Source organism: Hipposideros armiger, unplaced genomic scaffold, assembly GCF_001890085.2.
Source record: "Hipposideros armiger isolate ML-2016 unplaced genomic scaffold, ASM189008v1 scaffold_37, whole genome shotgun sequence".
Lineage (NCBI taxonomy): Eukaryota > Metazoa > Chordata > Mammalia > Chiroptera > Hipposideridae > Hipposideros > Hipposideros armiger.
Genome location: NW_017731387.1, coordinates 5,309,658 through 5,336,399, shown reverse-complemented (window position 1 = coordinate 5,336,399; position 26,742 = coordinate 5,309,658). Strand labels below are relative to the sequence as shown.

The 26,742-nt window shown below is 48.9% G+C and overlaps 1 protein-coding gene across 3 annotated transcripts; it reads left to right on the top strand.

Moving 5' to 3' along the window:
* The first annotated feature begins 2,212 nt into the window (after nt 1-2,212).
* KLHL12 (kelch like family member 12) lies at nt 2,213-26,630 on the top strand. Of its 3 annotated transcripts, XR_002123519.1 has the most exons (13): nt 2,213-2,914; nt 4,890-5,123; nt 9,531-9,684; nt 10,755-10,972; nt 15,537-15,686; nt 17,047-17,161; nt 21,902-22,008; nt 22,775-22,970; nt 23,346-23,504; nt 23,960-24,058; nt 24,755-24,941; nt 25,096-25,558; nt 25,661-26,630. XR_002123519.1 is itself a non-coding variant. In XM_019638132.1 (12 exons), the coding sequence occupies exons 1-12, from the start codon at nt 2,846-2,848 to the stop codon at nt 25,220-25,222; spliced, it is 1,815 nt and encodes a 604-aa protein (XP_019493677.1). In that variant the 5' UTR covers nt 2,213-2,845; the 3' UTR covers nt 25,223-26,630. The 3 variants fall into 3 exon arrangements, 2 of the variants coding, with proteins under 2 accessions (XP_019493677.1, XP_019493678.1); XM_019638132.1 differs by having other exon boundaries at nt 25,096-26,630; XM_019638133.1 differs by lacking the exon at nt 2,213-2,914 and adding an exon at nt 3,113-3,236 and having other exon boundaries at nt 25,096-26,630.
* The last annotated feature ends 112 nt before the right edge of the window (nt 26,631-26,742 follow it).

Sequence of the window (26,742 nt, the reverse complement as noted above, 5' to 3'; positions counted from 1 at the left end):
TCCTACCGACTGGCACAGATTAGATCGAAGCCCTGACACTGAGTGGGTGCGGGCGTGGGATGCCGTTGGGAGCAGGACCAGCTTGTGTGGATATGGGTGTGTGCACGTGTTGCACCCCCAAACAGTTCATGAGACACCATGAGATGGACCTGAAGTCCAGTCCAGGTTACTTCATTAAAACACTCGTTCTGACCAGTAAGCTGTTTTATTAACAGCTCAAGGCCCGCACTTGGAAAAACACTACCCCTGAGCAACTTGGCTTGTATCAAGAGGCTCACTGTAGCTGTGGAGGCGCAGCACACAGCAAAGGAGGCAATGTCCGCAACTCGAACAGAAAAAGAAACCTTGGTTTAGCTACACAATGAAACAACATGGTTGGATCTCAAAGATTAGGGGGAGGGGAGCAACTTAAGGAAGAATATATTGGTCAGGTTCAGAAATCGGCAAACAGTGATAGTTTAAGGTTATGAATAACCTTATGAAAAGTTTAAAAGGAAATGTTGGGCCACCCAAGTGGCTCCGTTGGTTAAGAGCTCGTTCAAGAGTACCAGCTCAGCAACAGCGGTTGGATTTCCAGGCGGAGCTGAGCTGCTGCTGAGCTGCCAACAGGTGGCAGGATGGCTCAGCTAAAAAAAGAGGAAATGTTAATTTAGGCACACGGTAAGAACGGGAGGAGAGGAGGGATATGCTCTTTTAGAACTTACTTCATTCCTTATAACTAGCTGGTCAGCACATGGTGTTCCTTGAACCATGCTTGTTTTTTCTTGTACATGTGTAGTAAGAGTTTAACAAAAAGAGGAGCTGATGGCAGGTCACACTGGTGACCTGAAGGCTGCAATGTTCACACACACACTGGCCTGCACACTGGGGACGACCGACTGCAGCTCAGGGGCAGCTGTGTCCTTTGTAGAGGAGTGTGCTCTCTGGTTCACCATCCCTGCCTAGTCCCTGGAGGCATCTGAGTTTGCAACCTCTCCTGTCCCGTCGGATCCAATGCCATCTTCCACAGGAAATACGGAGACCAGAGCGACTGTGAAATCGGGTGTTTTTCTCATTTTCAGTAGGAGACAAGACCGGGGAAAGAGGGTCTGAGACAAAGCGTTTCTTGAGCATGTACTTTGTACTTTGCATGTCATTTTATATCTTTTTAACTGAAATAGGTGGTGTTATCCCATTCCATATGTGAAAAAATTAAGGTCCCAAAAGACCAAGGCGCTTTTCCAAGATGACAGGCTCGGAGCCAGTATCTGAATCCAGACCACCCTGACTTAAACCCCATGCTCTAAAGCCTCCGAAAAGTTCAAAAGGCACAAAGCGAAACAGAGGGAAGGGCCAGCCAAGTGGCTCAGTTGGTTAAGAGCTTGCTCAAGAGTGCGAGCTCTGAGCAACAGCGGTTCCAGTCCAGCCCGAGCTGAGCTGCCAACAGGTGGCAGGATGGCTCAGCTAAAAAAAAAAAAAAAAAAACGGAAAAACCTCCCTCCGGCCTTGTTTCCCAATCAATCAGTTCCTCTTTACAAAGAAACGAATGTTACCACTTCATTTTTTATCTTTCCAAATGCATTTTATACATATACAATCAAATAGGAATATATCTTCCCAACCTTTTTATGCAAATAATAGCAAACTAGACGCACTGTTCACAACTTCAGGGTATTGTAGGGACGTGCTATACTTTATTGAACCAGTCCCCTACTGATGGACATTAAGGTGGTTTTCCAACCTACAATGACCTTGCACACACTTTACGTGTGCAACAGTGTGTATGAAGGAAGTTTTAAAAATCGCGATTAAGGGGCCGACCGAGTGGCGCGATGGTTAAGAACTCGCTTGGGATGCCAGAGGGCCCAGGTTCGGATCCCACATATGAGGGCCAGTGACACTGCCCTCTACAGCTAAGATGCTGAACAACAGCTCAACCTGGAGCTGGGCTGCCATGAGTCGCCGGCGACGGCGTGGGCTGCAGTCCCTGTGGCAGTGGATTGCCATGGGCTACCGTGTGTGGCCAGCAGCCAGCGTGAGCGGCCAGCAGCCAGCGTGAGCGGGCAGCAGCCGCAGTGAGCGGCCGTCCAGAAGCCGGCGACTGATCTGCCTCGCCAGAGAAGAGCGCAATGATGGTGCCAACTTGGGCCAGTGAAGCAACATCCTCCACAACTAGATTGAAGAACAAAACGACAGCAACTTGTCTGTTCCCCTTTCCCCAATTCCCCAGCACTGTTCCCATCCCCCTAATTCCCCAATAAAAAAAATCTTAAAAAAAAATAAATCGCGATTAAGGATATCTGCATTCATAATTTTGGCGAACTTTTCCAAATGCCCCCAACAGAACTTGTACCACTCCTGCAGTCAGACGCCCAGTGTGTGAATCAGGGATAATCTGAGATCGGAGGGAGATGCAAACGATGGAAACACTGTAAAATTAGATGGCTGCCCACTTGCCTATGGCTTTATCCCTAAGGAATCAAAAGGCCCGCGAGGGAAACAGTATAATCAAACACAGTGTTTGGACAGTGACAGAAACTGGGTCAAGAAGCCTGATCCCCTTCGGAGCCAGTCGGACGCGTGCACCCGAATCAGTCAGAAGCAAAATTCCTAACGGGAACGCTCCACGCCCAGGAGCTGGAGACGTCGGCAGACGGAAGGGGAGATGAGGACTCCTGGGACTTCTAGGGGTTCCTTCGCAAGGTCCCTCAGGGACAACTTCCGGTGACCATCCGTTCCTTCCACGAACTGTCTCGGGGTGCAAGCAGCAGAGGAGAAGCGCGTGCGGGGCGGTGGCGGGCCCCACTATGATGCAGAGAATGCGGAGGTCGGGGTCTCAGGGCGGCCCGAAAGGCCACCGTGCGCCATGGCCTGGAAGAAACCTGGAGCCTGCGTGGCTTCACTCGCCGTGGGAGCGCCCCTGAAGCCCCGGCAGGTGAAACGCACCCCCGGCCATCAGATCCACGGCTCCCGGACCCCCGGCGTCCTCCCGGCCGGCGGGGCCTCGGGGACACACGCCCCGAGGGACGCCGCCGCCGCACACCTGCGGTCACGTGCCGCCGCCGCCCCACGTGACGCGGCTCAGGGCGGGGATGCGACGTCATCACGTCGCGCGGCCGCGGGGACGGCGCCCGACGAGCGCGGCGACGGCTCGCGAGCCTGCGGCTAGGGGCGGCGGCGGCGGCGCCTGAGCTCCCGGGCTCCTTAGCCGCCTGCTGGCCGCGCCCACTCACCCCATCCCCACGGGCGGGGCGCAGGTGAGCCGACGGCGGGCGTGGGTGGCGGTCCCGGCCCGTCCCCGCGGAGGGGACGCAGAGGAGGTTCTGGGCGCGCGGCTCTCAGCCCCGCCCTCCGGGACCCCCGCCGCGGTGCCGCCGCGTCCCGGGTGCCGTCGGGGGAGACCGTCTCCTCCCACCCGGCGTTCCCGGTGCCGGAATCTGACGCGCTCCCCGAGTCCTTCATGGTGGAACCCCCATTCAGATGTGCACGGAAGTTCTGGGACAGATGGCCTCGGGGGCGGGCGGCTGGAGGACGGGCCGAGACTCAGCCTGGCGAGCCAGGCATCCCCGCGCGGCCTTCGGGCTGCTGCGGTGTGACAGATGTGGGCCGAGCCCAGTGGGGACCCCCCGCCCCCAGAAAGCCTTCACAGTACATGGGCGTTTGTCCAGACCTTCCCTCCGTCCGCAGAGTCGCAACTCAGTTGATTTAAGGAAAATCTTTTTGAAAACGTCATATGCTCTGATGACTCACCTCCTTTTCTGTACAGTGGGTGCCGCAGGGTTGCTGGAGGGATTATCTCCAGGGCTTGCAGAACAACATGTTAATTGTAAACAGTGTACATGAGAATTGCGAGGTCGTTTTTTCCTATTCAAAAATTATGGCTGTGAGTTTTGGACTCTTGAAGACCCTGGCTTGAGTTGTTTTCTTGGATTATTTCAGAAAGTTTCGGTTTTGAAGTAAGATAGACTCTCTTAACCACCCCATTTCATTCCCCAGAAGTTGTCATTGAAGAAGAAAAGGAAAGAAATAATATGACAAAGCCTGTCAACCATCAAGAAAGTACTTCTTTCAGTTTTGATGTGTAATCTATTACTGCGCTCATTCAAGGGATGTGTGCTGGTGAATTTTGCAGGCGACTGGCTACGGCAGTAAAATTAGTGGTGTTTGGCTAAGTTTCTATCCCAATAAGGCTGTTTGTTTCAGTATAGAGAATTACTGCAAGTATTGATTTGTTGCTGTTGATGGACATTTTCCAATAATGTAGTGTAGGAAGACCCTTCTGGAGAAGAGCTTCAGTAGCTAACCAAGTGGAAGTCCACAGACACACTTGGTGGTTTCCATTATACAGTGTAGGTATTGGGTCCTCATTTTAAGAATCCAGATATATTTGGATGTCATCATAAGTGATTCTTTGCATACTTCTTTAGAAAAAAGAGTTTATTTTCACTGTGGCGTTTACTGCTCCAAGATGAATGCACGATTTTTCTTTTCTTGAATTCATTGACTGCGCACTTATTGTACACCTGGTAGGATAGAAAAAATATGTAAAACAGGGTCCCCACCCTCTACATACTTCCCCATATAATCTACTTATGGATGTTGAATAACAGAGGTATACACCTTTAAGAAGTTTTGTTTTTTCATCATTTTGTCATTTGAGACACAGCTGGGTATAGCTGTGTAGATAATACAGCTGTTTATTGATTATAATAAATGTCAAGTTGTAAGGGCACTCAGAGAAGAGATCGTTTTTACTTGGGATAGTTAGTAGGGGTGACGCCGGGAATAGGGGTGCTCTCTACTTGGTGTTTGGTTCTCAGGAGGCCTCATTGAGCTGTAACACTAATTGAAAATGTCCTATTCCCCCATCCTTCAGATATGCTGACTTTTTTTTTCTGTTGTATTTGCAGAATCCCAGGGCCATTTTCATTCTTTTTCCACATTGCTTGATGGGAGGCATCATGGCCCCCAAAGACATCATGACGAATACTCACGCTAAGTCCATCCTCAACTCAATGAACTCGCTCCGGAAGAGCAACACGCTGTGCGACGTGACCCTGAGAGTGGAGCAGAAGGACTTCCCTGCCCACCGCATTGTGCTGGCTGCCTGTAGCGATTACTTCTGCGCCATGTTCACAAGCGAGGTGAGGCTTGTAACCTTGTGGTTGACTCGCGTCGTTGGCTCTAGTTGCAGTTTGACAGAACAGTGGATTTCTGTAGGTGGTGGTAAATGGGCTCCGGTGAGGACCTGCCACTCGGCCGGCCTCAGTGTCCTCATCTCCAGTCAGGGAGGTGAGTAATACATCATAACATGTGGTTATTTTGACAGTTCTTTAGGAAAATTGCATGTAGAGTGCTGAGAACAGTGGCTAGCATGGTAACACACACACACACACACACACACACACACACAAGCAATCAGCTACTGGGTTTAACTTACTATTTTTAAATGTCCCATTTTTCTCCTTCTAGAGTTAAATATTTTTCAGTGAATCCTAGGGGGAGAGTGAGGAGGGAAGGACAGAGGAGGGGGATTCGGTCCTCATCCCACCCCTCCTACCAGTATGTGGAGAAAATCAGTATTCATTCCACTGGTGTGGATTTTAGAGTAATTTCAAATGAGAGGAAGAAGACTTAATGAATGGCTGCGTAGGTAAATGGAGTCTCACTGGGAACAGAATGCTGACTCTGGAGTGTAAGCAGTTGACAGAGGGGATTAGGGAAAGGTCAGCTGGATGAGAGGAAAGGCCTGATGCTCATAAAGTGTTAAGAAAGGCTGCTGTAGTAATTGGCATGTGTAGCGTACGGCTGTTGAATATAGTTTGATGTATTCTCAGCTGAGCAGAAGAGAGTACTGTTCAGACACTTTGCCAGGGCTGAGAGACCAAAGAAACAGGCCGACTACATCGTATCTGTCAGTGCTGTCAGTGTTTGTTAAGGGAACTTACAGGACCAGGGCTTGGGAGAGTGGCTCAGACAGGCTGAGGGGTTAGGGAAACAGTCTGTTCTGGCGGGGTCTGGCTGGGTCCAGCTCCAGGGTTGTGGGACAGTCTCTCCACAAGTCCATAAGCACTGTAACTTTCATTTTTCGAGATCTCAAGTCTGACTTTTAATCTTTAAATAAATTATCTTACTTTTCTTTTTTAAGCTTGAGTGCTGAATACACCAGTGTTTATTGTATCGTTTATCTATGCTTATACGTATACTTAAAATACTTCATTATGGTAACATTTCTTAAAAAAATCTTTTTAACCACAGTATTTTCTTTAGTTAGTCCCATCTTGTTAGTGAAGCTACTGCTGCTGGATCTGAACAGAAGAGGCAGTATGATAATGACAATAGCTGCCTTTCATGGGCCAGGGGCTGTCTTGGATGATGGTTATATCATTTACCCTAGAGCTAGGTGTCACCATCTCATTTTACAAATGAAGGAACAAGGTGCCAGGTATTAAATGACTTCCCCAAAGTCTCATGGCTTGTGAATGGGAGAGGTGGGATTTAATCCTAACTTTTCTGACTAAAGCCCAAACAATTTTTAACTACTGTGCCTCCCAGCCTCTGAAATACAGATTTTTATATTCTGTAATCTCATTTTAAGGCTGAAATAGTTGATGATACTATGAGCCAGTGCTCAGTCACATGGCTGGGAGGAGCATGGAAACCTCACAGATCACTTCAGCCAATCCTGGCTAATTTTATTTTTTATTTATTTACTTGTTAATTTTTTTAAGATTTTACTGGGGAAGGGGAACAGCCAAGTTGTTGTCCTTCAATCTTAGTTGTGGAGGGCGCACAGCTAGCTCGGCTCCAAGTCAGGTCGCCATCTGGCCACCCTTCGGCAGCTCGCAGCCGCTCAGCTCAAGGTGCCGTGTTCAGTGTTAGTTGCAGGTGGGCATAGCCCACCATCCCATGCAGGAGTCAAACCGGCAACCTTGTTGCTAAGAGCACACGCTCTAACCACTGAGCAATCCGGCCGCCCGTCGGCAGCTCAGGCCAAGGTGCCGTGTTCAGTGTTAGTTGCAGGAAGGCATAGCCCACCATCCCATGCAGGAGTCAAACCGGCAACCTTGTTGTTAGAAGCACGTGCTCTTACCAGCTGAACCACTTGGCCGGCCCAATCCTGGCTAATTTTAAATGATCTTGGATGGGATGACATCACAGATCACCGTCCTGTACTGTCCTTCCCAGTGTTTGCCCACCTGCATCGGAAGGAGTTGGCAGTCGAGTGAGTGAGGAAAGTGCCACCCAGCAGCTGTCGGCCGATTGCAGACCCCACATACTCTCCTCGTCTGTCCTTACTCTGCCTGCACACTCAGGCTTTGGGTCGAGTTCTGTACACAAATTCCCTCTCTTTTTTTCTTAGCAGTGAGTACCTGACAGTCTTTTTTTAAAAACTGACTTTGGGCAAGAAAATGCCAGATGGTTTGGTCTTTATTTTTAAGACTAATACAAAGGAGGGCGCTCAGAGAGAACTGAGCCCAAATCTACGTCTCTGAGCGCCCTCCTTTGAACCTTAGATCCTTTGTGTCTTAAATGGCCACAGTATCAGGCCTGACGACCTTAACCAGGTCACTGTGAGAATCAGATAAAATAATAGTAAATGAGAACCACTCTGAAAAATTGTAAAGCAAATGTAAACGTGAAATGATACTGTAATTGCTCTAAGTTACTGTGTGGTGATATCATTTCCATATTTAAGTGAGTTGGCAGACGTGACTGTAGTTAACTAAATAAGAAACTTCTGGAATAAGTGTCTTACATGAGGTCTGACAGTTAAGTCGTGAACTTGTTGCAACGATGTTGCTAACATTTTTTGGTATCAGAGGGATTATTATGAATTTGTACTAACTGGACAAACACTTAACCAAGTTGACTACTTAGAAGTGCTGAAGGGCCGGCAGAGTGGCTCGTTGGTAGGAGTTGGCTTGGGATGCCAGCTCTGAGCAGCAGGGTCCCGGTTTGGATCCCACATGAGGGCCAATGATGCTGCACCCTCTACAGCTAAGATGGTGAACAACAGTTCGACCTGGAGCTGTGCTACCATGAGTTCCCGGCGACAGCGTAGGCTGCAGGGGCTGGTCGGCAGCTGGCGTGCGCTTTTGTGTGCTGCCATGAGCCGCCATGAGTGGCTGTCCAATGGCTGACGAGCAACTGCCTCACCCAGGAAGAGCGCAATGATAATACCAACATGGGCCAGTGAAGCAACACATCCTCCACAACTAGACTGAAGAACAAAAGGACAGCAACTTGTCAGTTCCCCTTCCTTGATTCCCCAACGCTGTTCTCCTCCCCCAATTCCCCAATAAAGTCTTAAAAGAAAAAAAAAGTGCTAAAAAGGCTGCGTGAAGAAGTTAGATGACCTGAACTTTTCACCAACAATTCATGGCTCTTGCATCACGACAATGCACCAGCTTACACGGCACTGTCTGTGAGGGAGTCTTTAGCCAGTAAACTAACTATATTGGAACACCCTCCCTACTCACCTGATCTGGCCCCCAGTGACTTCTTTCTTTACCCGAAGATAAAGGAAATATTGAAAGGAAGACATTTTGATGACATTCAGGACATCAAGAGTAATATGATGACAGCTCTCATGGCCATTCCAGAAAAAGAGTTCCAGAATTGCTTTGAAGGGTGTACTAGGGGCTGGCGTGGGTGCATAGCTTCCCAAGGGGGAGTATTTCAAAGGTGACTAGTGATGTTCAGCAGTGAGGTATGTAGCACTTTTTCTAGGATTACTTTGCGAACTTAATTATCAGATCTCGTATATTTCTGTTTGTAAATTCTTATACTCTGTTAAATGGTAATAAAATAATGCACTAGTGACTTTAATGTTAGGGATTGGTTTTGTCCTTGGCTTTGGTAGCAAATACTTTTTGACTATTCTGGCTGATAGAGGAATCAGAGGTGACTTTGATGCACTGGAGTTTTGTGAGTAATTTGAATTTCTAAACTACAGTTAAACTTTAGTAAAATTTCTATAAGGTAATCAATTTTCAGGTAGTTTACTGTCCTGTAAAATTGAAGATTTCTACCCTTAGCTAAACAGTTTCCTATGATCATTCGGTCACATCAATACTCAAAATTCCAAGGGTGTATTCTAGACTAAATATACCACCAGCAACTTGGTAAAAGAGAATCAACCCGGTATCTTGCAAAAGTATCAAACGGCTCAGTGTGTTCAGACAGTGTTACAGCAGAAGGCCCCTTTGGATGACCTGCACGTTCTCTTCGTCATTACCAAATGTCTGAGGACGGACGAGACCGTACTGGGTAGTCCTGGGGGGTCTGGAGCTGTGATCCATAGGGTCTTCTACAAGCATGAAATTCCTTTGAAGTTTTGTGCTTTGCTTGAAAAGCTCATGGACACTAGTGGTGAAACTGGTGCATTCTATTCTGTAACACACCTATGTTTGCTTTAATACGAAAGCAGTATTTTAAATTATTCACTAGTAAAGTTGATATTCCAAGAAGGTGTCACCTCACTGGGTTACATACAGATCTTCCATTTGAACAGCTACAAACATAAGCCATATTTGCTTTGTACCCAGCTTTCAGAGAAGGGGAAGCCTTATGTCGACATCCAAGGTCTGACCGCCTCTACCATGGGGATCCTGTTGGACTTCGTGTACACGGAGACGGTGCGTGTGACAGTGGAGAACGTGCAGGAGCTGCTCCCCGCAGCCTGTCTGCTTCAGCTGAAAGGTACAGCTGCTGCAAGGTAGCCCTGGAAAGTTTTACAGTGAGTGTTGTCAGCTTAATCGTGAAACTGTGGAGACAGACTGCAGGCACCCCTGTTCACTGCCATGGCACGGAAGGCCCGATTTCATTCGCAGTGCGAAGGAACCTCTCCACATGTCAGTGTTTGGCTCTTTAGAAGCGAATATCTACACCTTCCCTGTTTTTAGAAAGCTGGGGAAGGAGGTAATGGATGCACTTGCTTACGTAATGGGCACAGGAGCCCTGCAAGGACCGGACACCAATACTGCTCTCCACCCATGTGGAAGGGGAAGGGGGCCAGGTGGATAGAGATTTTCGGGGGAAACCCTTTTGCACCTCCAATTTTTAAACCGTACAAATTATGTATTAAAAATGTAAATTGACACATAAAAATGAGAGTATACAGTTTTCACAGGATTAGAGGTAGTCCCCCTTCCAGCGCCCAGCTTGTCTTTCTTACCCTCCACTGATGTTTCTGTTGTTTTCAGTTCTTAATACCCGGTTGAAACAGTGTGAAACTTTTGTATTACAGCACAGCTGTAACATTAAGGTTATACTCTGAACGTTTCAGTTAGAGGAACGTGAGATTGTTACCAGTATCTCCTATTTTTCCTTCACTGGAATCTTTTAGTAATTTTTTTCAACATTTAAAAATTTTTTCAGTTATGGTTGGTGTTCAGTATTACGTTACCTTCAGGTGTACAGCATAGTGGTTAGACAGTCACAAAACTTAGGAGGTAAATTTTCACGTGCAGAAAAAATTAGGGATGTGCTGAGTTGTAATTGGTTTTGAGCTTGCCTCAGGGGTGTTGTTGGCATGTGTGCTCAATGGCACCAGAGTCCGCCGACGCCAGTGGTCTTGCCGCGTTTGTCTGAAGCTGGAGAGGAGACCCTGTGGACGCCTCACTGCAGGTCCCCTCACACATGACACAGAAGTGGGACTTGAGTTCCTTAAGCATAAGGTTGCAGTCTGATTCGTAGCTGTGACACTGTGTAGAGAAGATGTCGCGATGCCAGCGTGTGCTGCCCTGACTTGTCACCATCTGTTTGCCCAGGTGTGAAGCAAGCCTGCTGCGAGTTCCTGGACAGCCAGCTGGACCCTTCCAACTGCCTGGGCATCCGGGACTTCGCCGAGACGCACGGCTGCGCTGACCTGGTGCGGGCCGCGGAGGTCTTCAGCCAGAAGCACTTCCCAGAGGTGGTGCAGCATGAGGAGTTTATCCTCCTCGGCCAGGGGGAGGTGGAGAAGCTGATCAAGTGCGACGAGATCCAGGTGGGTGGGGGGCCCTGCGCGTGTCGGGGGGCTACTTGTCGGGTGTCCAGAGGGTTCCAGGTGGCCCTGGAACTCTGTGCTGGATTTATTTGCATATTAGTGGGAGGGAGGGAGTTCGTCACCTTCTTTAATAAAATACGTGATCCCCATGGGTAGGAGTCACTATTGAACAAAGTGTGGGTTAAGCATGAACCGGAAGGAAAGTGGATTTCTCTGTTTGCCACTCACTCATTTCACAAACGTCTGTCAACAGTGCCCGCTGTACAGCCATCACTGTGCCATGTGCTGTGGATCGAAAAGTAAGGTGCAGCTCTTGTTTTCAGAGACGTCACAGTCCAGTGGTAGAGAAGACAGAAATTATTAACTAGAGAATAATGAGCCTGTTCAGAGTGAGGAAATGACATACAAGAAAGAAGAGTAAACCTGGGTTTAATGGGATCAAAAGGAGGGGACAGAGGGTGACGGTTGTGAGCAGGAGCCAGGTCACATGTGGCTAGGGGGGTACAAGGGCGTGGAGGAGGGACCTGTGAGCTGGATGTTGGGGTGGTGCCTGACCTGCAGAGGGAGATGCTCTGGCCCAGGTCAGCACTCAGTGAAAACCCAGCGAGATGAGCCTCAGGCAGTCCTAGGTCTAAGTCACAGCACCATGGCCGAAGGGCTTTACTGCCACAGGTCAGGGGTCATGAGAAGGCCAACTCAGAGCTGTTGGTGTCTTTGAAGCCCGTGGCATCAATCTCCAGTGGCCCAGTTCTTTAGTACCTTCTAGAAAATACCTAGCAGAGCCAAGTGGTAGATAAAAGTCCACCCGTTGGTTTTGTTTCCCCCAGTTAGGAGAAATTCGATTCTCTAGGAAGGCTAAGAGTTCATTTTTTTCCCTCCTACCCTCCTCAGATAATAATAAACAATGAATTTTAAACTAGTGGATTCCGAGAAGTTAGTAGCTCGCCAATTTAAATGAGACATACTGGAAAGAGGCAAAGTTTGATTAACACTCTAGATGCTGGGGTCGGCCGAGTGGCTCAGTTGGTTGAGTTGGCTTAAGAGCACGGGCTGCCGGTTCGATTCCCACATGGGCCAGTGATGCTGCACCCGAGCTGAGGTGCCACTGAGTTGCCAACAGGTGGCAGGATGGCTCAGCTGGTGTAACAACAAGATTGCCTGTTTGTTCCATGGTGGGCTACGCCCACCCGCAACTAAGACTGAACTCGGCACCTTGAGCTGAGCTGCCACCCAGATGGCTCAGTGGATAGGGTGTACACTTAACGACAAGGCTGCTGGTTCGACTCCCAGATGGGATGGTGGCTACGCCCACCCGTAGCTAAAATTGAAGAACAATAACTTGGCTGGTCCCCTTCCCCAATTCCCCAACACTGTTCCCCTCCCCCAATTCCCCAATAAAATCTTAAAAAAAAAAAAAACTCTAGATGCTGTAGGAGGGGTTTGCTACTTAAAGAAATCCTATGATACACTTTTGTAAATCAAATGCTTACCCCCTGATTTATTGTTAACACTAGGATTCTCATGTAATAACAAGTCTTAGATAATTTCTTACCAAATTTTCGCCAACATTTTCTTTACTCCTTTCCCTGGTGACTTTTCTGAGGGAAAATGGATTCTGGCACATTGGCGACCTTGCTTCAGCTCAGAGGAATGAGTGTCTGGCCGGCTTGCTATTTCCTGTCAGCCCAGAGAACCTGCTGTTACAGACGCTGCTGAGCTACGTATTTGCTGACATTTGCCCCCACCCTCAAGGTATGGGACGTTGTGTCCCTGCAGTGAAGTGCCAGATACCGCCAAATGGCACATTCTTCATACTGGGAAACTGATAATTTGCTAGAACATGTGGATTTTTCTAGATCTGTCCACACACAGAAATAGAGTGAACGGAATGAGCTCCGTAGACTTGAAGTTCACCACACGTGTCATAGAACACCGAACACGCAGCCTTCACCATCGGCTCAGCCACCGAATGCTCACTCTGTGCCCGGAACAGCTCCAGGCACTGGGCTTCCAGCTGGGAACAAAACAGACAGTCCCTCATGGCACCATTCTTCGGATTTTTCATCTAATTCTCAGAAGTATCTTCATTTTTCAGAGGAGGAAACTGAGGCCTTGAGGTTAACCGTTGGACCTCAGCCAGAAAACGGTCAAGCCAGGACTCGGACGCGGGCAGCCAGGCCGTCTGTTCTCTCAACCACTAAACGATGAGGTGGTCTCCTAGTTGTTTGGTTTGTAATTGACCAAATCAGGGGCAGTCACAGAAGTCATTTATTTTAGAACAACATCGACTTTGGAATAAAACTAGTTGGCACAGGAAGAACAGATAACTAACCTTTTTATTCAGATGCTGAGAAGAAACCAGTCTGAGAATTCTGCTTTTTTCTCAGCAAATGACACATTTTTTTCTCCTCCACATATGCCAGCCAGAAATAGGAAGCAGACTTCCGACTCCCGTTTCTAGCTAACACTTCCTGTCCATTGTCTAAAACAGTAGCACTTACAACCGTGGGAAGCCGTGTGTCATGCTGGTTAAAACAACGTGGGCTTCAGAACCAGACTGAGTGGCTTTTGATGGGTGACCTGTGTTACCTAACTGTTCATCTACAGTCTCCTTTTCTGTACAACGTAGATAATAGTCATACTTTCTAAGCAGTAGGAATGCCAGTGCCTGATGCATAAAAGAATTCTGTGAAAATTTATTATGGAGAAATTTTTCTCCATGGTGAAGCATTAATGTTGGGGTTTTTCCTCCCAGTTTAGTGGTTTTTTCCTGCGATTCTAGTTTATTCTGTTTTCAGTAACACCAAAAATCCCTGCTTATGATTGAAAAGCCTGATTTTAAATTGTTAGTGTATCTAATTTAAACCTAAAATGTATCGGATCAAGCATGCAGCTGTGTAAAACTATTAGCCTGTCATTCTTTAACAAAAACATTTTTAAACAGTTCCAGATACACTTCCTTACCCTCCCCTGCGCCGAACCCATCAGGAGGCTGGGTTGTGTGACCGCCCCTGAAGGCAGGCCATAAATCCTCATCGCTGCCGCCCGGGCTGATCACCATCACCTTTCGCCTCTAACTGGTGTCCCCGCTCCTGGCCCTTGCAAACTGTGGTCGTCAGGTGATCTTTACAAACATCAGTGTCGTCGGCGTCACTAGCCTGCTTGAAAGCTTTTCATGGTTTCCAGTTGCTCCGAGAGTCACGTCCAGTCTTCGTATGCTGTCTGTGATCTGGCCTTGTTCACTTCTCCAGCCTGATGTGCTGCGGTTGGTCCGCTCCCTCAGTCACTCTCCTACACCAGCCTCCTGTCGTTTCCCAAGAGCGCAGTCCCTCTTTGCTCCAGGACAGCGCTGTCCTGTGAGATGGAAGGGCTGTGTCTGCACGGTCCAGCTCGCTAGCCGCTCGGAGCCCGTATGCACTGAGCCTTGAGTGTGACCGAGAAGATGAGCTTTTGATTGCACTTGAGTTGAGCTAACGTAAGTGTAGCCAGCGCCTGGGGCTAGTGGCTCCCACATTGGACAGTGCGGCCTGTGCTCTTCGTCTGCCTGGAGGGCTCTCGCTCACCCCGGCTGACTTGTGGCTCATCTATCAGATTGAAAGCTGTCGCTTCTGCAGGGAGACCCCCACCTGTTCGTGGGAGTTAGGAAACCCCGTATTCTGCCACATAGCCCTGCATGTCTCTGGGGCGGTGCATGACGGTGGCCCGGGCTTGTTCATTTCTCCGATTGAACCCCACCTCCCCACTGAAGAGGAGGCTCACATCTGCTTTGTTCAGCATTGTAATCCAGCCTCAGCACAGGGCCTGGCACTTAGTAGGTGTTCAGGAAGACGTCGAGCGCGTGCGTGTTGGGAAGCACTGTCCACATTTCAGTTCTTAGGAAAGGTTCACAGAATGGCTTCTTTCTCTAGGTGCTGTCACACTCTGAAAGGTGTTGCAGATACAGTTGGGGGCTGCTGGAAGGGACACAGGGCCTGGGCTCTGGTGTCTGTGCAAGGTCCTAGGTGTCGTTATCCCTAGTGCTGTTCCAGGGACATGTCATGGGTTTCAGGGCATGTCAGCCAGTTTGTCATGGGGAAGCTTGGGCCTAAGTCGCTACAGTGACTGGTGTGTGTGTCATCTCAGATAGCACAGTTGCTGCTCGACCGCTAATGGATGACGCTGTGAAAATGGAGCCCCCACTTCCTAGGCCAGCAGGGGCGTTGGAGGGCAAGCCCGGAGACACTAGGGAGTACTTAAGAAGAAAGGCTATTTTAAGAGCCACCCCCTTAAAGGTTCTGAAGTGACCAGAAGAGAGTTCAAGCACCGGGAAGATGCGAGGTGAAAGCCAGCCTGTGACAGTGGCTGATGAGGCATTGTGTGTCCTAGGTGTTTTAGCCCATTTGACTCTAGTTCTTGTCCTGGTCTCGGTGAGTTCTGTCTAAAAAGATTGTTGTCCCAAGACCCAGCTGTTTCTGGAAGCTGGACCTCATGGGGAACGGGAAGGAGAAGCACACGCTGCTGCTCTTGGACGAGGGAGAGCGCTGGGACACAGGTGTGAGACGCACGCGCACTTTGATGCTTGCAGGTCGACTCAGAAGAGCCCGTCTTTGAGGCCGTCGTCAGCTGGGTGAAGCACGCCAGGAAGGAGCGCGAGGAGTCGCTGCCCGACCTGCTGCAGTATGTCCGGATGCCGCTGCTGAGCCCCAGGTACATCACAGACGTGATAGACACCGAGGTGAGTGGGGCGCGGCCCAGACCCCGCAGTGTCTCTCACAGCTCAGTGCTGTGTCCCCAGCGGCTGTGTCATGAGGGGCACTCTGCCTCCAGAGTGCCAGGGGCTGGTGCTTGTGGCCTCGGGTCGTGGCTCGCAGGTCAGGCTCCTGGCACAGGTGAAAGTCCATGGTTTAATTTAACTCATTCTTCGTTGCCCTTGTTTTACATGATGCTAAGCGTTTTACATAAGCAACGTCTATGATTAATTTTGTGCCCTTCTCCATTAAACGTCAGTTGTTCCAAATTGCCCTGAAAAAGAGGCTTTGCTGTCAAGTCTCAATTTTCGACCTCTGGTGAAACCAATGCAAAAGTAGTTTTAATATCAAGTCAGGTCAAATCGAGTTTATTTATAAGTGTTTCTCCAACTTGAGTTCTTTGTGGTACGTTTTCATAATTTTATTTTACGTGTCACCTGTATTACCTGGACCGTACCTTGGGGGAATGCTGACTTATGTAGGTAAGGCCTAGTCAGTGAATGGCTCTTCTGACCAGCCCCACGTCTCTTTGGGAGTTAATACAAAAGTGTTTCAGTTCACATTAGAAAAGTTCAGGCTTATTGGTGTCGCTTCTCAAACCTTTTTCTTTATGATTTCTTCTGTACAACCCATGCATATACCCCTCCTATCCATTTCTTTATATTGCGCTCTGGAGCCGGACTCGGGACTGACATCCCCAGTCACCACTTACCTGGCAGAGAGGGAACCTCACCTCTCTCCTTGTCCCTCACTCCAAGCTCCTGGCGGCCCTCAGTGGCTGAGCCCACGCAGAAGCCTGGGCGTGGTGCCCTGTGACCTGGCTCGTACCGGCCAGTCTCATGAGCCCGGGTGCATGGGGAAGGTGCAGTGAGAGTGCAGCACAGAGCTCTCCCAGACATGCACGTGGCCTGCACAGCAGTGCTGTGAGCCCCGGAGAAGTGGCTTCACACCTGACTTATCCCGCCTGCCCTCCCAGAGAGCAACACAAGCTGTTCGGTCGTTCCTTCAGCTGTTATGAAGTATTCTGCACTTGTACTGCACGGTTACTGGCAGGATGCACAGACAGGAGCTGTGGCTGTGAGTGCCAGGCTGGATGGGAGGCCCCTCAGTATGTTGTTACACCATTTGAGGCTTCTGCCATGTAACATAGTGTCTGTTCCACACACTTTCTACCATTTCTGGAAACCCATAGCCTGGTTCCTACCAGCAGCCCTCCTGGACCTGTCAGGTTTTGGAAACTGGTTTTATGTGTTAAGAAGTAATTACAACTTAACTGCACATGTGCCGTTTGTGCTTATGATGCTGGAGGTGGCCCTGCCACTCACTCTGCTGTCTGCTGTGCCCCAGCCTGTCATCCGCTGCAGCCTGCAGTGCAGGGACCTCGTCGATGAAGCCAAGAAATTCCACCTCAGGCCTGAGCTGCGCAGTCAGATGCAGGGACCGAGGACGAGGGCGCGTCTGGGTAAGCTGGCACAATGAGCAGTCTGTAAAAAACTTAAAGACCTTGTTTCAAGTGGGTTTTAATCTTGTATTGATTGTATCATCTCAGACAAATCACTGTACCACCTGAGCTTTCTTTCCTATGAACCAAGGATATCTTCTCTATTTTACGTAATTATTTGGAGGATTAAATGAGGGATAGTGTGTGAAAGCACTTTATAAATTGTAAAGTGTTATACAATGTTATCAGTTTATTTCAGTATATTTGGAGTGTGTGGATTGGATATTATTTCAAATGCCATCATTTGAGCAGACCCCAGCGGTGACTGATTGTGTGGCCTCGGGCCAGGTTTCCACTGATCTGAGCCTGTGCTTCTACCTCTAAAACCAGGTCTCCCTGGGCTGTGGTCGTGATTAAATGAGATACTGCGTGTAAGTGCACAGCATGCTCAGGTTTCACTTCCGTTTCCTGTGCTCCCAGTTTTACTGTTTCAAGAGCCTAGATGATTTGTGTAAAAGCTGAGGTGTTAATTGATAATTAAGCTGTTCATTGATAGTTTTAAGCAGAATGATGATTTAGCCCCTACATTTTTTAATGGCATAAGTACTACATGTCAATGTAGAAACTTTAGAAACACAGAGAAGCAAAAAATAAATAAATAGAAGTCATCCACAATGCCACTACCTAGAGATACTGCTGTTTTCTTAAGGGAACTCTTAGCAGGAATAGTAGATGATATATTTCTGTTAGTTCCTACAGGATAACAAAACATGGTCTGTGTCTCATACTATGTATAAGATATATAATCAACACAAGACTGAGGTTACTAAGTGTGAAAAATCATGAAAATATTAGAAGAAATTATAGGAAAATATTTGTATAACTTCTGGGTGGGAGCCTGTTTTTCTATTTTTAGTTGTGTTAAAATATATGTAAAATTTACCATCTTAACCGTTTTTAAATGTACAGTTCAGTAGTGTTAAGTACATGCGCGTCTTTGTACCGCCGATCTCCAGGACTCCTCATTTTACAAAGCCTTACCCTTAGATGACAACTCCCCTTCTCACTGCTCTCTGGGGAGGAGCCTCCTTAACTAAAACAGGAAAACCTAGAACCCTTCAAGGTTAGTGAACTGCATCTTTTTTTTCTTTTGTTTTGTTTTTCCAATTGATGGCAAGAGACAAAGTCAAAAGACCTGCACTGAGAGAACGGATACTCCATATATATGACACAAGGTTAATACAGTCATACCTTGGTTTGCGAGCATAATTTGTTCCAGAAACAAACTACTCATATTGCAAGACATTGCTCGTTTACCACGTTAAAATGTATCAGAAGTGTTTGTTCGTCTTGCGGAACACTCGCAAACCACGTTACTCGCAATCCAAGGTTTTACTGTATTTTTTATATGAAAAGAATCCACATAAATTAACAAGGAAAAGAATAGTAACCCGTGGAAGGCTGGTGTGAGGCTGCAGGTGGCACACAGACGAGGGGACATGAGGAGACAGTGGACGTTTACAGCCCCACTAGCGGTTCCAGAAGTGAAGATCAGGGTAAAATGCTCATACCCTTCGTGTCCCACCTCTGGGAATCTGTACTAGAGAAATAATGTCACTGTAGACATAAGCACATGTAAGTGAAGACGTATGCATAAGAATTCACCATGGGGGCCGGCCGAGTGGCTCAGTTGGTTAAGAGCTCGCTCAAGAGTGCGAGCTCTGAGCAACAGCGGTTCAATGCCCAGCCCGAGCTGAGCTGCCGCTAAGCTGCCAACAGGTAGCAGGATGGCTCAGCTTAAAAAAAAAAAAAAAAATTCATCATGAATTGCTAACGTTGCCAGAAAAATTATACCTGAGGGGAGTGAGGTTGATGGGACTGTGGAATGCTAGGAAACTGTTAAAAGCGTTGAGTCAGTTGTACGTAGCTGGGTTGACAGGCTAACAGTATACGAAGTAGGGGCTTCATTGAAAAGAAGAGGCAAAACTCCTGTACATGTGTGTTTGCATGAGCATAAGCACACAAGGGAAGCACTAAACCTGCAGCAAGGTGGGGTTGCAGGGGAATGTTAACTACATCCCTCCATGCCGGTGACACGTGCTATGGTTACCTTTATTATTTAAAAAGTATACACATCGGGGCCGGCTGAGTGGCTCAGTTGGTTAAGAGCTCACTCAAGAGTACAAGCTCTGAGCAACAGGGTCACTGGTTTGATTCACAGCCTGAGCTGAGCTGCCAACAGATGGCAGGGTGGCTCAGCTAAAACAATAAAAAAAAAGTATACACATATCCTTTAAGCCCACATGAGCCGGTGGCATCAGTGGCATCGTGGAAAGAGTCAGACATTTTACATGCTTCGCTTTCTACTCCCAGTTTGAGTTTGGACAAGTCCTTTTATTCCTTTTCTTCTATACAGTAGCTCCCCCTTATCCACAGTTCCAGTTACCTGCGGTCCACCGCAGTCTGAAAATATTAAATGGAAAATTCCAGAAATAAACAATTTGTAAGTTTAAATTGCCAGCCATTCTGAGTATGAATGGGATGAAATCTTGCTCCTTACCACTGGGGCGTGAATCGTCCCTTTGTCCCACGTGTCCACGCTCCCCACCCATTAGTCACTCAGGCATCGTCTGCATGATCAGATTGGCTGTCCGATAGCACAGTACCTGTGTTCAAGTCGTCCTTATTTTACTTAACAACGGCCCCAAGGCACAAGAATGGTAATGCTGGCGATTCAGATCAGCCGAGGGGAAGCCATAAAGTGCTTCCTTTAAGTGAAAAGGTGAGCATGTATGGGAGAAAACAGTATATGTAGGGTTCAGTGCTGTCCAAGATTGCAGGTCTCCACTGGGGGTCTTGGAACATGTCCCCCACGGATACAGGGGACTGCATAAATCTAGGGAGTTAAGTCCAATCACTAGAGTTATGTTCACTACAGAAGATGTATTTCTCTGCTGCAGAGCCGAAGGTGTGTCAGAGAGCTCATGATAGCACTCACTAATTGTTTGTTCAGTTGAACTAAAGCCAATGGGAACTTCTGTGAGCCAGCAAAGCCGGATTCCGTGTGGGTATGTTTCCCACAGTTCTCTGAACAGGCAGCAGAAACTTCCTCCTTGCTCATGGAACTTGCTTATCGTCCTGACCTTGAGACTTTAGAATGTGACTCTGCATGCCCTCCGTGTTCTCTAGAAGGGAAATTCTGAAGCTGTTTCCAGCTAGAAGCTTAATAGCATCTCCTTGTCAAGGCCTCAGGAGCATGCTGTCCCTCCCGTCGTGCCCTCTGCCTCAGTCTCGGGTAGACACATCATTACCAGAATGTTTGTTGACAGGCATTCAGCCAACAGGAACTGCTGTTGGTTCTCTGGCTCTTGTTCCATAATCTTCCCTATCTGCTTCTGTGTCCCAACCTTCAGAAGCTGCCTGAATGAACTCGTATTATCAAGACAGGGGTTTGTCACCGGCGACTCACGGCAGCCCAGCTCCAGGTTGAGCGGTTGTTCAGCATCTTAGCTGTGGAGGGCAGTGTCACTGGCCCTCATATGTGGGATCTGAACCGGGATCCTCTGGCATCCCAAGCCAGCTCTTAACCAACGCGCCACTCGGCCGGCCCTCTCTGTAGTCTCTTAATCTGTAGGCTTTTCACTCCTGCCTGGTTTTTCCTTACAGTTTATTTGTTGAAGAAACTAGGCTGTTGGACCTGACTTTCCCCCTCTCCTTGGTTTTGCTGATTGCACCAGTGTACTGTCATTTGACATGTTCTTCTGTCCCCTGCATTTCCTGTTAGCTGATGGTGAAACTGGAGGCTTGATGAGATTCAAGATTCAGGTTCAGCTTTTTGGCACGATTACTTCCTAGGTGGTGTGGAGTATCCTGTTAAGTATCCTAAAGTGTATTCTCTTCCACCAAATGGTGGTCGCAGCCATTGATGGACATAGTCAGGCCCATTACTTCACAAGAGGTCCCCCTGTGTTTCCTGTCAGTGTGAAGGTACAACCTCTGCTCTTTCACATCCAGTACTTAGAAGATCGCCGTGGCCTCTTACATACCCTCCTGGTGACTGAATTGTCCCAAATGCTCCAGCTAACTCACTTCCCCGGAATTCCCTCCTAAGACTTGGTCTTTGGAAAGAGACAAGGCAGGAAATATTTTATCAGAATAAGGCCACAGGGGAAGGGAAAGATAGAAAGTCTATGAAAACATCTCCTTTGGGAAAATTGTAGAGAAGAGGACTCCCTTTAAAAGCCTGGTCTTGTGGTTACATGGCAGTTTTGATGAACTGGCAGGGAACGTGGTCATATAGTTGGCTAAATTGGAAAAATTAAAGTTCATGGAAAAGAGATTTTTAAAACCTGTCACTTGGTTGCTATGCAACACCTGTCAGGGTTTTTGAGACAAGGTTAGGACAGGGTTCTTCCCTATTACAAAAAGCGCCGTTTTGAGTTTCACAGGCAGGAGGCCAGGGAGCGCCTTCTGTCTCAGCCTGCGCGTCGAGCCCCCATCCGTATGTCAGCCAGAGTCTTCTAGATAGGTTGGCATGGTGTAGGGGTGTGTTCAAGTTTCCTTCTGCAGGTTCAGTGTTGTCCAGAAATTTAAACTGCGAAGATTTGGATCCTTAAGAGCTAGAGCCTCAAGAAGAAATGGTTTCTGATGCCTCTTTTACATCAGATTGCTCCTCTGGGCCACGTCCTACTCACCTTCCTGTGAGCATTTACGCCGCCTGGCATGTGGCGGTGACCCAGCGTTCTCTCCCTCTGTCCTCAGGGGCCAACGAAGTGCTTCTGGTGGTTGGGGGCTTCGGAAGCCAGCAGTCTCCTATCGACGTGGTGGAGAAATACGACCCCAAGACTCAGGAGTGGAGCTTTTTGCCAGTGAGTAAGGGGCGGGGGTTCAGTCGTGGGAAAGAGTCCGCAGTCACTCACCCTGGACTGTGGTAGTCCAGCCCTAAAAATAGAGAAGCTGGTGGGTGACAGCATAACGTTTTTTACACCGTGTTATGCACACGGTGGGTACTAATGAAAAGTTACTTAGGTTGGGCGATTAGACCTCAGAAATACCAGAGACCCCGAGTCACACCAGACTCAGCTGGCGGGCACTGTGCTGCAGCCCCGGGGCTGTCTGTAACTCCCAGCATGCCCCATGGCTGCACTTGTTAAATGGAACTCGGGGTTACGTTGTTTTCAGCCGAACTCAGAAGTTTGTGTCTTTCTCCCTTGGTATGTCTGTTTAATGGCGAACGAACGGTAATAATTCTGAGAAAACGTGGAACTCTCTTGGTCAGTTCTGACTTTCTGGGCCTTTGGTTCTTTAATTAGCAATTAGCAGTGCAGGAAAACGTTTCTACTTAATGGAAGGATATCAGTCTTTAGCCCAGTTCCTTGTGGAATAGAAAGGAATCCGATGCTGGGTAACGGAAAAATGAAATCTTCTGACAGCCTGGGCAAGCGCAAACATGCAGAAGGCTTGCATCTTTAAGGGCATCACAACATGCCAGAGGCATTCATTGGGTAGGCACACAGCTGGAGGCCACCTGAGGACAAAGCAGTGCCTGAGAGTGGGTGGTGACAACCTGACGAAGCAGAGTGTGTAGATGAAAACGTGTGCCTCAAACCCTCCTCTTCTCTCCTCCATCTGTAGAGCATCACTCGGAAGAGACGTTATGTGGCCTCTGTGTCTTTACACGACCGGATCTATGTCATCGGTGGCTATGACGGCCGTTCCCGCCTCAGTTCAGTGGAATGTCTAGACTACACGGCAGATGAGGATGGGGTCTGGTACTCCGTAGCCCCTATGAACGTCCGGCGGGGACTTGCTGGAGCCACCACACTGGGAGGTGGGCTGTGTGCTGCGTGCTGCATGGGGCTCACCCACCCTGTCGTCCTGCAGGAGTGTGAGCTGTGGGGGTGCTGCTGAGGTCGCTTTCGGAGACAGCAGTGTTGCCAGGGCTGCTCAGTGTTCTCACGCGACTGGCAGCAGGTGGTGGTTGGGCTCAGCGTGCGTGCCTTCCGAGCCGCAGCTCATGTTTGAGTGCTTTTAAGGGTCCCTTCTGATCCCTCATTTTTAGAGGTCTCGATGGTGCTGTCTTCTTACCAGTCAGACTTCATTGACTTATCCCAGAAGAAACACTTTGTTTGCTCCCTCACATTGGCGGGACTTGTGGGATCTGGGGAGACTTCTCTGACAGCCTGTGATTTGTTCATTCGGGCAGACATGATCTACGTGTCCGGAGGCTTCGATGGGAGCAGGCGTCACACCAGCATGGAGCGCTATGACCCCAACATCGACCAGTGGAGCATGCTGGGAGACATGCAGACAGCCCGGGAGGGCGCCGGGCTGGTGGTGGCCAGCGGGGTGATCTACTGTTTAGGTGCTCAGCTGGGAGCAGGGAGGTGGGGCTGAATGGGCGCAGCCTCTGGACACCTTTTACCAACATCGAGTCCATAGACTTCCATCAGCGAAAACCTGGTCTGCCCCCACAGTTTCCATTAACTGGGGTTATCGTTTTCATAGAAGCGGAAAATAGGGTACGCTCAGGTTTCGCTTTGGATTATTGGAACTCGTGAGGGAGAGCCAAGACTAAAAGAATTAGAACACTCAAAAAAGTGGGCTGGGGGCCAGCCGAGTGGCTCAGTTGGTTAAGAGCTCACTCAAGAGTTTGAGCTCTGAGCAAGAGCAGTTCGATGCCCGGCCCGAGCTGAGCTGCCGCTAAGCTGCCAATAGGTAGCACGATGGCTCAGCTAAAAAAAAAAAAAAAAAAGTGGGCTGGGACTGGGCGTAAGGGTCTGTCATTCTTTCTGGAACGGCCTCTACTTTCTCTTTCAGGAGGATATGATGGGTTGAACATCTTAAATTCAGTTGAGAAATATGATCCCCATACAGGACACTGGACTAATGTCACACCAATGGCCACCAAGCGCTCTGGTAAGAGTGGTCAGATCTAAGGGAGCAAACAGCAATGCTGTCACATCTTCACGTGGGTGGTGGGTGCCGTTGCAGGATGGGTCGACCAATCAGGCTGTATTCCCTCCCTAACTATAGACTTCAGTAAATCACAAGTCAGATTGCGCTCTCCTCTTGGCCTCTGTTTTCTATAAATATCATGAGAATAAGCACAAACTTTCAACTAGGTTATACGTTTGAAGGTCAAAGTCTTGTTTGATCCATGTCCTGTGTCATTGCATGCTGGCACATTTTAGAGCCTTTTTGTGGTTTGTTACGTGGTAGATGACGCTCAGGACAGGACAGCACCACAGCCCTGTACCCTGAGAGCATCTCGCAGCCCAGTGGGCTGGGCTGCAAGGAAGGGGAGACCCGGGGCCATTGTCCTGTTCTTCCTCTGGGCCATAGTCACTGCCCCTTGCCTTCTTTTTCCCACTTCCTTCTTTTCTGCTAATGGAGAGGGTTGGGCTCTGAGTTAATCAAATTAATGGCTTTTCTTTTCTCATTTCACCTGCCAGCCGAGGGGTTTACAGATGAGATAACCTGTGCTCGACTGCCTGCTCCAGGCCAGTCTGGCTCTCGTCCTCACCCCTCAGCTAGCCATCAGCCACCGTGTTTTGTTTCCAGAATTCAGATGCTAAGCTCAGTGGTAGTAAGTTGCTGTACTTTTTTCCACAGGTGCAGGCGTAGCCCTGCTGAATGACCATATATACGTGGTGGGGGGGTTTGATGGCACTGCTCACCTCTCCTCCGTTGAGGCGTACAACATCCGCACCGACTCCTGGACCGCTGTCACCTGTATGACCACCCCACGGTGCTACGTGGGGGCCACAGTGCTTCGGGGCAGACTGTACGCAATTGCAGGGTGAGCATTTCACACCAGGCTGGAGTCGGCATGCCTCGGGGCAGCGTGACCATGTGCACTGTGGAGGGGGATGGCATGGGTCAGGGGACATATCGGCAGTGGCAGCCTCAATGGAGAGGACAGAAAGCTCATCTCACCTTTGCTTCTCCCTCAGATATGACGGGAACTGCCTGCTGAGCAGCATTGAGTGCTATGACCCCATCATCGACAGCTGGGAAGTGGTGACATCCATGGGGACCCAGCGCTGTGATGCTGGCGTGTGTGTTCTCCGAGAGAAGTGACCCCTGTTGGCGCACCACTCAGAGCTAGTGACCAGTCCAAGGGGCAGTTTGCGGGAGAATCAAGGCTCCTTTCCAGAATGTCTGTTTCTCACTGTGCACAGTGTGATGACCAGCACCAGTGCGGTGGTTATGGTACTTATTTGACACGCTCCCCTCGTGCTGGCGTCATCCCCAAGGAGGGCGGGGACAGACACTCAAGGGAAGAGAGTGCACACTGACTGGATGTGAGAGGCCAGTCACCTCTCCTCCTAGTCTGGGGAGCACCTTCTGCTGTGTCTAACTTCCTGTGTGCTTAGGAGGACTGTATGTGTGTAATGCCTCGTGTGTTGAGTTAAGGTGAGTATGGCCACCCGGGTGTGGGCAATACCCAGCCTGCATCGGGATTGGAAGGGCACCAACGTGAGGAAGCTTGGTAAACTGCAAGCCTTTGTTTTCCAGGAATAAATACCTGTACTAGTCTACAGGTAGCTAAGGGCAGCATGCTTCCATTCTGGAGGAGAACAAAGTGAAGAGCCCTGTCAAAACTCTGGGGACCTGGGGGAGATCTGGCTGACATTCCCTTACAGGCACAGGGTTGGTGCATCAGCTGGATTTAGAGCAAAGTGCAGTAACCTGAATATCAGGGCACGTGACTGAACCCAGACCAGCCCTGAAGAGTAATCTGGAAGACCGAGGCGGCCGCGTTATTTGAAGGATCTTTTGCTTCCCCCGAAGTCTTTGAACTGCCTGCTGCTTCTCTTGGCACTGACTGTCGGAGAGAACAACAGAGTGGACAGATGCTGGGATGGGCCGGGATGGAGTAAGGGTGGGAGTTCAGTGTGCCTGGAGACAGACTGGAAGTACCTGTGACTTGGCGATCATCTTACTCCCTGCCGGGGCTCATCTGTGCATGGCAAGGTTTGCCTTGAGTGGGTGACAGATTGTCTTCGTTGAACCACATACTGCTATGACATTTCCATGCTATTTATTTGGGGGTGGGACGGGGGTGGTAGCAGCGTGAATTCAGCTACTTGAGTGCTGCCCCATCCTTTGAAGGGCACACTTCTGCTAAGGAGTGGTTTCTACTGCTGTGTTTGGTACATTCAGTCGTGCTATAAGGTACCCTTACATGTCCTTACAGTGAATTATATTCATCCCGGGACAGAGTAATCAAGGACAACCAAAATTCTTTCATCAGTTCCAGTACCTGCTATCACCATTTCTGAGTTCCCGTTCAAGGCTCCCATGTTATGGAATGAAATTCTTGCTTTGTGGGTAGTGGGAGTGTGGCAACGTAACAACCGAAATAAGGATGCCCTTTCCCTTTACTCTGAAATTCCATGTTTTCCTCTTTATCTGAGTTGAATTGACCTGAAGAGTTCATTTCCTTTGTATTTTTTTAAGAAAATATTAAAAATCATCTATCTCAGAGGTCTGTAAGAGTTTGTGGCACACCAGCACTGCATGCAGACCATCTGGAGGGCCAGGCATAGAGCACACCTGTAGGCCCCGAATCTCCACCTGTTCCGCTCGTGTGTGTG